We start from the raw sequence: 12,428 nt of genomic DNA, 5'->3' as shown, positions 1-12,428 counted from the left end.
GCTCTTTAGTGTTTCTTCACTTTCTGCCATAAGGGTGGTGTCATCTGCATATCTGAGGTTATTGATATTTCTCCTGGTAATCTTGATTCCAGCTTGTGCTTCTTCCAGCCCAGCATTTCTCATGACGTACTCTGCATATAAGTTAAATAAGCAGGGTGACAATATAACAGCCTTGATGTATTCCTTTCCCAATGTGGAGCCAGTCCATTGTTCCATGTCTGGTTCTAACTGTTGCTTCTTGACCTGCATACAGATTTCTCAAGAGGCTGGTCAGGTCGTCTGGTATTCCCATCTCTTTAAGAATGTTCCACAGTTCGTTGTGATCCACACAGTCAAAGGCTTTGGCATAGTCAATAAAGCAGTTGATGTTTTCCTGGAACTCTCTTGCTTTTTCGATGATCCAACAGATGTTGGCAATTTGATCTCTGGTTCCTCTGCCTTTTCTAAATCCAGCTTGAACATCTGGAAGTTCTTGGTTCACATACTATTGAAACCTGGCTTGGAGAATTTTGAGCACTGCTTTGCTAGCGTTTGAGATGAGTGCAATTGTGCAGTAGTTTGAACATTCTTCAGCATTGCCTTTCTTTGGGATTGGAATGAAAACTGACCTTTTCCAGTCCTGTGGCCACTGCTGAGTTTTGCAAATTTGCTGGCATATTGAATGAGGCACTTAATAGCATCATCTTTTAGGATTTGAAATAGCTCAGCTGGAATTCCAACACCTCCACTAGCTTTGTTCATAGTGATACTTCCTAAGATAAATAGATGTTAGATTTTGTTAAATACTTTTCCATATGTTCATAAACTTAGTTTTGTCAGGCACATCTGATTTTCAAGTATTTTATTTATAATTTTTACATAAAATTTCACAAGATTGATTGAATTTATGTGTGCACACACACACATGCATGCTGTCCTGGCATATTTTAATATTAGGGTTGTACTTGCTTTGTAACATTAAATGAATAGCAAGCATTACCTCCCTTTTATGCTGTAAATCAGCTTGAGGAGCATGATTTTTTTTTTTTTTTTTTTTGGAAAATTGAAAGATGACATCCTCAAAACTATACAGGTCAGGAAGCATTTTATAGAATATCTTGATAATTTTTTAATGTTTTTCCAATTGGGATAGTCAAGGTTTAACTTCTTCTTGGGGTCATTTTGATATTTTTTATCTTCCCAGACTTGATCCTTTCATTAAGAGTTTCATATGTATTAACAGAAAATTGCAAATAGATAGTCTCATAATTTTTGTAACTACATTTTATATATGTTGAGTTTAAATCTTTTTTATCCCTAATATTATTTTCTCTTCCTTTTCCATTATAGTTGCCTGACAACTATCTATGGGTCACATTAATTTTTATCTAAAAACTATTTATCATTTAACTGCACACTCAGAATTTTCTTCTCAACTGAGGAACGTGTTCTTCAAATATGTCTGATAAATGATCTAATTTGTTTCTGTTCAAACAGTTCCAGCTTCTGCACTAGGAGAAGGATGGCTGCCAATTCCTCACTCTTTGCATTTACTTTCCCTCACGATTTTTAATTCTTTGCTTATTCTCTCTCTTTGCATCTCAGAAATTTCTCAGGTTTATTTTCAGTATCATTGGATCAATTTTCTTTTGTCTCAGTTAAAGTATAATGTTTATTTTCATTCTATTACTGAACTTTTAGCAATCTTGTAATCAATTCTTCCATACTTCACCTGTATTCTTTTATTTTCCAGCCACAAGGCTTGTGGGATCTTAGTTCCCTGGACCAAGGATTGAACCCATTCCCTCAGCAGTGAAAATGCAGAGTCCTAAACCACTGGGCTGCCAGGGAATTCTGCCCCCCATACACATACCCCATATTCTTTTTTAAAACTCTAATTGCCATCCTGTACTTTAGAAGCCATGTTTTTTGTATCCTGCTAATATTGATGGCGTAGAAAATGGTAACCCACTCTAGTATTCTCACCTGGGAAATCTCATGGACAGAGGAGCCTGGAGGGCTACAGTCTGTGGGGTCACAAAGAGTTGGACATGACTGAGTGACTAAGCACATATGCAAGCAAGAATATTGAACCGTCTCTCAAAATTTAATTATGTATCCTGGAGGAAATACTTTCTAAAAACCTGAAAGAAAGGGATCTCTTTTTCCTTGTTTTTCACACTATTTCTCAGGCTTCACTGGTTGTTTTTGGTTATTCAGATTCAGGTATCATCCACAGGCAGGATGTGCCGTGTCTCATTTGACTGCTGTTTGAAATCTTTTCTCCTATATACAGTTGAAGAGCAAGATGACACACACAGCCAGGAACCCCGTCCGAGGGGGCAGCTACCATGTCACACAGTTCTGGGGGAGTTGAGGTCTTCTCCCACCCACACCCAGGCTCAGTTTTCTGATGCTCTAAATCAATGAAGAATAAGAGTTTCAATGCTGAGCTTCTCCCAGACCTCTCTCTGCCTATGCCCCCCACCTCCAGGCATCACTTTTAGGCTGAGATGCCCTCAGCCTTGAGGGGCTGCAAGTGGTTGCCAAGTGACCAGACTGGCAGACTGTGTCTCCAAGGGCCTCACTTGGCAACATGCATTACTCCATTGATCCTTAGCCTCGCAAAGCTATATTTTATACTGATTTTATCAGCACCCTGACAGAGGATCTGTCTCTCAGGGAAGGACTTACATTAACAAAGCTTATGAGACAAATATGTAAAATCAGATACCAGATTACTAATTTACAAGGAGGAATAACCAATGCAAGAACTGAAAAATTTGAAGTCCATAACAGTGTCTTTTATTTTTGATAGTACAGTTATGTGCTATGCTTAGTTGCTCAGTCGTGTCTGACTCTTTGCGACCCCATGGACTGTAGCCTGCCAGGCTCCTCTGTCCATGAGATTCTCCAGGCAAGAATACTGGAGTGGGTTACTATGCCCTCCTCCAGGATCTTCCCAACCCAGGTCTCCCACACTGCAGGCAGATTCTTTACCATCTGAGCCACCAGGGAATCCCAATACAGTTTTATGGGAAGCTAAACAATAATCCCAGGCTTCCCAAGTGGCTCGGTGGTAAAGAATCCACTGGAGGAGATGCAGGTTCAATCCCTGGGTCAGGAAGATCCCCTGAAGTAGGAAATGGCAACCCACTCCAGTATTCTTGCCTGGGAAATTCCATGGACAGAGCCTGGTGGGCTACCGTCCATGGGGTTGTCAGACATGACTTAACATGTACACATGAATTATTATTCCAATTCCAATCTACTAATTTGCAGTGAAAAAAATTACTGCCATAGAAATCAAAATATTCACAGCCCAGGTGATGGGCAAATGCTTTCCTTATAGACAGACCTACATAAGAAGCCAAATAAACCAAAGATGGTTTTCAAGCACAGAATCAGAACTAGGAAAGGTAGAAGAAGCAATGGGATTGGGGTAGCCAGTGTCTCCACATCCCTGCTCATCTTAAGAAGATCTTTGCCATTATTATGAACCTGTCCTTTGCTGATGGGTCCCTCTTCTCCTTGGCATCTGTGACCATCTCCCTTCTGACAGGTGGTTTCCTTCCTTATATAGTAATTATCCAATAACTATATAGTTAAAGCCTTTACATCTGGAAGTCCATCTGGTTCCTTCAGATAAATTTTCCCTTTTATGCTTTAGTGAATTTACAAATGAAAATCTCATTTCCTTCATGAACAAGTTCTTCTGAGACCTTTGTAACAATAGAAACTGATCTTAGAATTTTCTCTTTACTTTATCTTTGCCTGCTATTTTCTATAAGTTTTTAAAAAAAATTCCAAATGGATTTATTTTCAGGGGATAGGACTGTTGAAGAGCATCCCCTGAAAGAGTTGACAGATTTTCATGCAGCCAGCAGACAGCTGCTCAGGTTTCTGATTGGTAAAAAGTGAGTGTTGGAGCTGGAGTAGACCCTGGAAAGGTGCATAATGCCTTCCTAACTAATGTTAGTGGGGTTAAAAAAAAAAACACAGGCTGCCATTTCACTGGAAGAAGAATGGGACACCTGGGGCTGAGATCGCTTTTAGCACTGCCTTCAGTCTTATAGTTTAGCAACAGTTTCTATGAGATTAAGGCACTCGACCGTCTGCCAATTGTAGGTGTGAGGTTTTTTTTTCCCTTGAATTTTTGGTTTTAGATGAAGGAAGTTACATAAGAGTTTGCTAAACCTGAAATTTTACCAGCATTATAGAAAATTGCAAGACATTGTGTTGCCCTGGCTTCTCTCTCACTCACACCTAGCTTTGAAAGTGATGATGTGAGCCTCCACCTCAGACAGCCTGGTCTCAACAGCTCCAGCATGACAGCCTCACTCACCTGTTGACCTCGTGTTGACATGTCAACATCCACATGCACCTCCAAGCCCCAAAGCAGCATGTTAAGGAACTGAGGGTGTTGTCTGTTTCATTTCAGAAATGGGTCAAGTTTAAAAGAGACTTTCATAATTTCAAGACTCAGTGTATCCCCTGGGAAATGAAGATCAAGGACATTGAAAGTGAGTATTTTGGTGTCCCTGTTTTTAGTTGGTTTGCTAAAGGGTTTTCCAAGGGTTTGGACTGTGTCCTGGACCAACGGGTTAGTTTATCATAGGTTCTGTTGTATTAGAAAAAGGAATGGGCTTTGGACTAGTTAGACCAGAATTTAAATTGTGCTTCTTCACTTTCTGATTGTAGGAACTTAGGCAGATAGGTTAAGCCCTTTTTATTTGGGAAAAAAAGAAGAGATATGTGTTACACAGACTGACATGCAAATTGTACCCATCACACACATACAGTGCTTGGCAACGTTACCATTCTCCTTCTGTAACACTTACACCCACCATCGTCTTCTCTTCAGGTCACTTTGGTTCTTCAGTGGCATCATATTTCATCTTCCTCCGATGGATGTATGGAGTTAACCTTGTCCTCTTTGGCTTAATATTTGGTCTAGTCATAATCCCAGAGGTAAGAAAAGAACTGCCTATAACTTTGGATAGTGTTATGAGGCTTATCATGACTACCATCTTCATTTATATGAAACAAATACTCTGTTTTACAAAGAATCCATCATTTGTTTTTAATTCGATGCTCACATCAATTGCCCAGAGAACCCAGTATGAAGAATGGAACCAGAATGTTTGCATGTCTGAATGAATATGTGGACCCTACATTTTTCTACCTTTTATTTTACTTTGAGATTAGTCAAGAATTAATACTTCAGTGAGGTGTTTTCTTTTACCCTGAAAAAAAAGAGAGATAGAGTTCGCATTACATTATAATTTATTACCCCAAAGAAACCCTGCATTTGAATAGCGCTCCTCACTATTCTCCCATATACAATCTTATTATGGATGTAGATAGATCCTTACCTATAAATCAGTAATAGAGAGACAAAAAACGAACAAATGACCTGTGCAAATCTACATGATAAACTTGTGGTGAATGAAATGCCAGGTTTCCAGAGTGCTGTCCTGGGTCCCTTTCCAGGGGTGACTGTGGCCCACTAGCACTCAGCACAGTAATTGCTATAGTCCTGTCTGAACCTCCTGGCACTAGTGCTGGGCACAGCGGCGGATTTACCTCTACAGCTTAGAGGGTAATGATATTTATGAATTTAGTAGTTTTTTCTTCCAGATTTATTAATCGGCTCTATGATAGATTACTGATTCCTACTTAATTACAAATAATTCCATGAGAATATTAGAGTCAATTCTATCTGTAGTCACATCCTTGGGAAACGTTCCTAAATATCTATTTTTCATGAAATTAAAAGACTTCCACAGAATGTGAATTAAATTAGTTAGAAAAGGATGAGGATCTATTATAATAGTATTAATACTTGGTAGCAAAGGAGTGTTATATTACTTACAAAATCATTGGATTCTTTTCTACATTACCTAAAGAGTGCACACCTGAAAATCAAGGATTATGAGTCAATCCACTTTGTCCTATAGCCTTAAGCCATTGTCACTCTCGCATACAAAGAAAATGATTTTAACCTTCTGGTAAATGTATGCAGATGTTCTTGAAACAAATCTGGGTCTCTTCAAGTGGAAAATATTGTCAGAAGTTAAGTTTCACTTCTCCTTTCCATAACCTAGGAAGTAAAAGTTTTCTGCAGTAGTCAGTGAGGAATTTTATCTTCTCAGACTCTTTGCTTTTTTCTTGGGAGTTTTTGATTCCAAACGACTTTACTTCCATAAGAAGAGAGTACATTTAAATGCTGTAAACCTATGAGACATCCCTAGAGTTTTGCTATACAATGGTCCAAGAAGGCTGTGTGTTACAGAAGTTGAATAATTTTAAAAATACTGAGGATTTTTTCTTCTCAAAGAAAACCTTACATCTTGTATAATTTATATAAATTAATATCCAGTGGACGTTTGTTTGAAAAAAATGAAAATTTAGTGATTGGTGCTTTCAGTGAAGAAGGCAAGACCTTAACTGTCCAGGCAAGAGTACCTTGATTTCATTGGCAGGTGTTTATGAAGCTGTATTGGAATAAGATGGAGGAAAGAAAAGAGAGAGAGAGACAGGGAAAGAATAGAACAGAGAAGACTTGATGATGGGTTGGACAACCACAGTTGAGAATATAGGGTATCTCAAAATGCCCTCAATTAGGGTAGTGGGTCTGTCTAGTCAAAGCTATGGTTTTTCTAGTAGTCATGTATGGATGTGAGAGCTGGACTATAAAGAAAGCTGAGCACTGAAGAATTGATGCTTTTGAACTGTGGTGTTGGAGAAGACTCTTGAGAGTCCCTTGGACTGAAAGGAGATCCAACCAGTCCATCCTAAAGGAGATCAGTGTTGGGTGTTCATTGGAAGGTCTGATGTTGAAGCTGAAACTCCAATACTTTGGCCACCTGATGTGAAGAGCTGACTCATTTGAAAAACCCTGATGCTGGGAAAGAATGAGGGCAAGAGGAGAAGGGGACGACAGAGGATGAGATTGTTGGATGGTATCACTGACTCAATGGACATGGGTTTGGGTGGACTCCGGGGGTTAGTGATGGACAGGGAGGCCTGGCGTGCTGTGGTTCATGGGGTCGCAAAGAGTCCAACACGACTGAGTGACTGAACTGAACTGAACTGAATGGTGTTTCTCAAAGAGCAGAAAGTTGTAATTTTTATGAAGTTCAAATTATCACTTGAAAAAATACCAATTTATTTATTTTGACTGTGCTGGGTCTTTGTTGCTACACGTGGGCCTTCTCTAGTTGCTGCGAGCTGGGGCGACTCTAGTTGCCGTGCAAGGGCTTCTCATTGTGATGACTTCTATTGTTGCAGGGCTTAGGCTCTAGGTATGCGGGCTTTAGTAGTTGTGGTGCATGGCTTCAGTAGTTGCCGCTTGTGGCCTCCAGAGTACATGCTCATTAGTTGTGGCACATGGGCTCAATTGCCGCGAAGCGTGTAGGATCTTCCCAGACCGGGGATCAAACCAGTGTCCTTGTATTGCAAGGTGAATTCTTAACCACTGAACCACCAGGGAAGCCACAGATTAATTACTTTTTTTTAATGATTCATGCTTTTTGTGTCCAATCTAGGAAGTCTTCATCTATCTTTGGTTGACAGAACCCTAAAGTGACCCCCAATAACCCACACTTGTGTAGAATTTCCTTCTCTTGAATGTGGACTGGACCTGTGAATTTGCTGAAATTTTATGGTGATGAAATTTTACCCCTATGTTAAGTGCTCCTATGGTAGGCAGGCATCTCAGATTGCCCCCAGTGATCCCCCTTTCCTGATATCATGCCTTTGTATAATCCCCTCACTTGAGTAAAGGCTAGACTTTGTGGCTTGCTTTTAACAAATAGAATATAACCAAAATAACAAACTGTCACTTACAGGACTAGCTTATAAAAAACCATGACTTTCATCTGGCATTCTCTCTTGATTCCCTTCTTGGCTCACATGATTTGACGAAGCAATCTGCCAGATTGGAGAAGCCCACTGGCAAGTAACTGATGTGACCTTTGGACAGGAGCCAGCAAGGAACTGAGACCCTCAGTCCAACAGCCCACAAGGAACTAAATCTTGCCAGTAACTATGTTAGTGAATCTGGAATCAGATCTTCCCCACCAGGCCTACAGATGAGACTAAAGGACCCAAATAAACCAAACCCAGGTTCCAGACCTGCAGAAACCAAGAGATAGTTGTATGGTAATTTGATGCACAGCAGCAGACATTGGATCCAGTTCCCCAGGGGATCTTAATGTGCAGCCAGGGTGTACATTGCTGGTGTACATTAATTAATTAGCCTAAATAATTCTTTAAAATACCTTGTAAATTCTGCTCTAGGATTCACATAGGCAGCACTCAAGGATTATGAGTTAGTCCACTTTGTCCTATATTCTCAAGCCATTGTCACTCTCCAGTACAGAGAAGCCTCGTATTGATACTTCTTCTAAACATAACTGTTAAAAATTTCAGATATTTAGAAAGGTATAAAGAATGAGCCCACTCACCTACTACTAAGTTTAAGAATAAAAAGTTACATGCATACTAAAGTCCTCCATCTGCTTCTCCCCAGTTGTATTCAGTTCAGTTCAGTTCAGTTCAGTCACTCAGTTGTGTCTGACTCTTTGTGACCCCATGAATTGCAGCATGCCAGGCCTCCCCGTCCATCACCAACTCCCGGAGTTCACTCAAACTCGCGTCCATAGCGTCGGTGGTGCCATCCAGCCATTTCATCCTCTGTTGTCCCTTTCTCCTCCTGCCCCTAATCCCTCCCAGCATCAGAGTCTTTTCCAATGAGTCAACTTTTCACATGAGGTGGCTAAAGTACTGGAGTTTCAGCTTTAGCATCATTCCTTCCAAAGAAATCCCAGGGCTGATCTCCTTCAGAATGGACTGGTTGGATCTCCTTGCAGTCCAAGGGACTCTCAAGAGTCTTCTCCAACACCACAGTTCAAAAGCATCAATTCTTTGGCACTCAGCTTTCTTCACAGTCCAACTCTCACATCCATACATGACCACTGGAAAAACCATAGCCTTGACTAGACGGACCTTTGTTGGCAAAGTAATTGTATTACCCACATAATTCTCACATGTAATCAGTCTCCTGAACTTTCCATTTCAACTTACATTTTAAAATATATTGGCTTAAAGTTAAATAACATGGTTTCTTTTTTTTTAATCACTCATGTATCTGAAGTTATATTCCCTTTTGCATGATAGTGTAATTTTTTTCCTCTTTCATTTACATTGAAGGTTTGTCTCTTTTAGTTATTTTATTAAAGAAACAACTGGCTTTGTTGATTCTCTGGCATGTCTTTTTTTTAGTTCACGTTGAGCAGGACATAATGTACATATTGTAAACCTCACTCTTTTAAAGTATACAGTTTGATAAGTTTTGACAAATATATAGAGTCAAGTAACTATCACCACAACTTCTATCACCTAGAAAGTTCCCCGATGCCCCCTTTGCAAGAAATCTCTCCTTACCTCCAGCCCTTGACCAGCAGTGATCTGATTTCTGACCCTAAATTTTTGCCTTTTCCAGAATATCCTATGAATAAAATCATGCACTCTGTAGCTTTTTGTGCCTGGCCTCTTTCATTTAGCACAGTGTCAATGAAATTCATCCATGTTGTTGTATGTATCAAATAGTTTGTCCCTTTATTGCTGGGTAATATCCTGTTGTATGGATGTACCATAGTTTGTTATCTGTTCACCAGTCCATGAATATTTGGGTTGTTTCCAGCTGAGGACTATGATGAACAAAGCTACTGTAAACATTCACCTTTCAGGCCTTTGTCTTATGTATCTCTATTTTCTACATCCTTAATTTCTACTCATAAATTAATAGTTTCTTTCCTGCTCATGTCTTTGAGTTTGTATTAGTTATCTATTGCTGAGTAAGAAAGGTATCCCGAAATTTTTACTAAAAAAACAAACATTTGTTATTTCACTATTTCTGTGGATTAGGAGGGGCTTATCCAAGGTGTTATGAAAACCAGGTGGTATTCTGTTTCTTAAACAAGGTAGTGAATATACGCTAGTTAATTTTCTTTTCATTATGATCAGACATATATACATACATATATATATATACTATTTTATATACAATATGTTTCCCAATAAGCAGAGGTGTGGGTCAGCAGTGGCCTGCTACAGGGTCAGGGGCGCTGAGTGTGGCAGTGTCTGCACAGCACATTTTGAAGGAGGTTGCCATTATCTTCATTACCTCCATACCTTCATTACCTTCACCATAGTTTGGCCTCAGGTCAAACAACAGGGAGGGAACACAGCTCCGCCCATCAACAGAAAGTTGGATTAAAGTTTTACTGAGCACGGACCCGCCCATCAGAACAAGACCCAGTTTCCCCCACAGTTAGTCTCTCCCAACAGGAAGCCTCCATAAGCTTCTTATCCTTATCCATCAGAGGGCAGACAGAATGAAAACCACAATCACAGATATAATATAAATTTTATATATTTTAAAATAATATAAATTTTAAAGCAAGCAAAAAGAAATAGGAGTGAATTACCTAAAAATTATGAACCTATAAATTAAAAAACAAATGTTACATTAGATACTAAACAATAAAGCTCATGTTAGTAAAACTCAAGAGCAATATGGAATGCCCATCCCAGCACTTTTCAACTTTATTTTCAAATTTCTACCTAATGCAATAAGAAAAATAAACTTATACATTTTACATAAAAAATACAAAATTCTTTTAATTTGCAGGTGATATTATCATATACCCCCAAGTACCAATGAGTGCATCAAAAGTTTCTTGAATTAATAAAAAAATATATAGAGAAGACTAGAGTCGTTTTCACTTTTTCATACTGTTCATGGGGTTCTCAAGGCAAGAATACTGAAGTAGCTTGTCATTTCCTTCTCCAGTGGACCACGTCAGAACACTCTCCCATGACCCGTCCATCTTGAGTAGCCCTACATGGCATGGCTCATAGTTTCATTGAGTCAGACAAGGCTGTGGTTCATGTGATCAGTTTGAGTAGTTTTCTGTGATTGTGGTTTTCATTCTGTCTGCCCTCTGATGGATAAGGATAAGAGGCTTATGGAAGCTTCCTGTTGGGAGAGACTAACTGTGGGGGAAACTGGGTCTTGTTCTGATGGGCGGGTCCGTGCTCAGTAAAACTTTAATCCAACTTTCTGTTGATGGGCGGAGCTGTGTTCCCTCCCTGTTGTTTGACCTGAGGCCAAACTATGGTGATGAAGGTAATGAAAGTATGGAGGTAATGAAGATAATGGCAACCTCCTTCAAAAGGTGCTGTGCAGGCACTGCCACACTCAGCACCCCTGACCCTGTAGCAGGCCACTGCCGACCGACACCTCTGCTGGAGACTCCTGGACACTCACTGGCAAGTCTGGTTCAGTCTCTTGTGCGGTCACTGCTCCTTTCTCCTGGGTCCTGGTGCATACAAGGTTTTGTTTGTGCCCTCCAAGAGTCTGTTTCCCCAGTCTTTTGTATGTTCTGGCACCTCTATGGTGGGGTTAATGGCAACCTCCTCCAAGAGGGCTTATGCCATACCCAGGTCTGCTGTACCCAGAGCCCCTGCCTCTGAGGCAGGCCACTGCTGACCCATACCTCCACAGGAGACACTCAAACACTCAAAGGCAGGTCTGGCTCAGTCTCTATAGGGTCTCCTGGTGTGCACACGGTTTTGTTTGAGCTCTCTGAGCATCTCTGATGGCTATGGGGTTTGATTCTAAATGTAATTTTGCCCCTCCTACCATCTTGCTTGGGCTTCTCCTTTGCCCTTGGATGTGGGGTATTTTTTTTTTGGTGGAATCCAACATTGTCCAAGCCAGGCTTCAGCAATATGTGAACCGTGAACTTTCAGATGTTCAAGCTGGTTTTAGAAAAGGCAGAAGAATCAGCGATCAAATTGCTAACATCATCTAGATCATCGAAAAAGCAAGAGACTTCCAGAAAAACATCTATTTCTGCTTTATTGACTATGCCAAAGCCTTTGACTGTGTGGATCGCAATAAACTGTGGAAAATTCTGAAAGAGATGGGAATACCAGACCACCTGATCTGCCTCTTGAGTAACCTGTATACAGGTAAGGAAGCAACAGTTAGAACTGGACATGGAACAACAGACTGGGTCCAAATAGGAAAAGGAGTACGTCAAGGCTGTATATTGTCATCCTGATCATTTAACTTCTATGCAGGGTACATCATGAGAAACGCTGGGCTGGAAGAAGCACAAGTTGGAATCAAGATTGCCGGGAGAAATATCAATAACCTCAGATATGAAAATGACACCACCCTTATGGCAGAAAGTGAAGAAGAACTAAAGAGCCTCTTGATGAAAGTGAAAGAGGAGAGTGAAAAAGCTGGCTTAAAGGCTCAACATTCAGAAAACTAAGATCATGACATCCGGGCCTATCACTTCATGGCAAATAGATAGGGAAACAGTGGAAACAGTGGCTGACTATTTTTCGGGGCTCTGAAATCACTGCAG

At 40.2% G+C, this 12,428-nt stretch overlaps 1 protein-coding gene across 2 annotated transcripts in view; it reads left to right on the top strand.

Annotated features, from left to right (window-relative positions):
• The window catches only part of TMC2 (transmembrane channel like 2), a 103,119-nt gene that overhangs the window by 46,139 nt on the left and 44,552 nt on the right, over positions 1 to 12,428 (top strand). For both annotated transcript variants that reach the window (XM_059892579.1, NM_001113766.2), the window contains 2 exons: positions 4,421 to 4,502; positions 4,844 to 4,950. In XM_059892579.1, coding sequence (XP_059748562.1) covers positions 4,421 to 4,502; positions 4,844 to 4,950 — 189 coding nt within the window. The remainder of the gene's footprint in view (positions 1 to 4,420; positions 4,503 to 4,843; positions 4,951 to 12,428) is intronic.

This window comes from Bos taurus, chromosome 13 (assembly GCF_002263795.3).
Source record: "Bos taurus isolate L1 Dominette 01449 registration number 42190680 breed Hereford chromosome 13, ARS-UCD2.0, whole genome shotgun sequence".
NCBI classification, from domain to species: Eukaryota; Metazoa; Chordata; class Mammalia; order Artiodactyla; family Bovidae; genus Bos; species Bos taurus.
The sequence above is the reverse complement of the archived record's forward strand: the minus strand, read 5'-3'. Positions and strand labels throughout refer to the sequence as shown.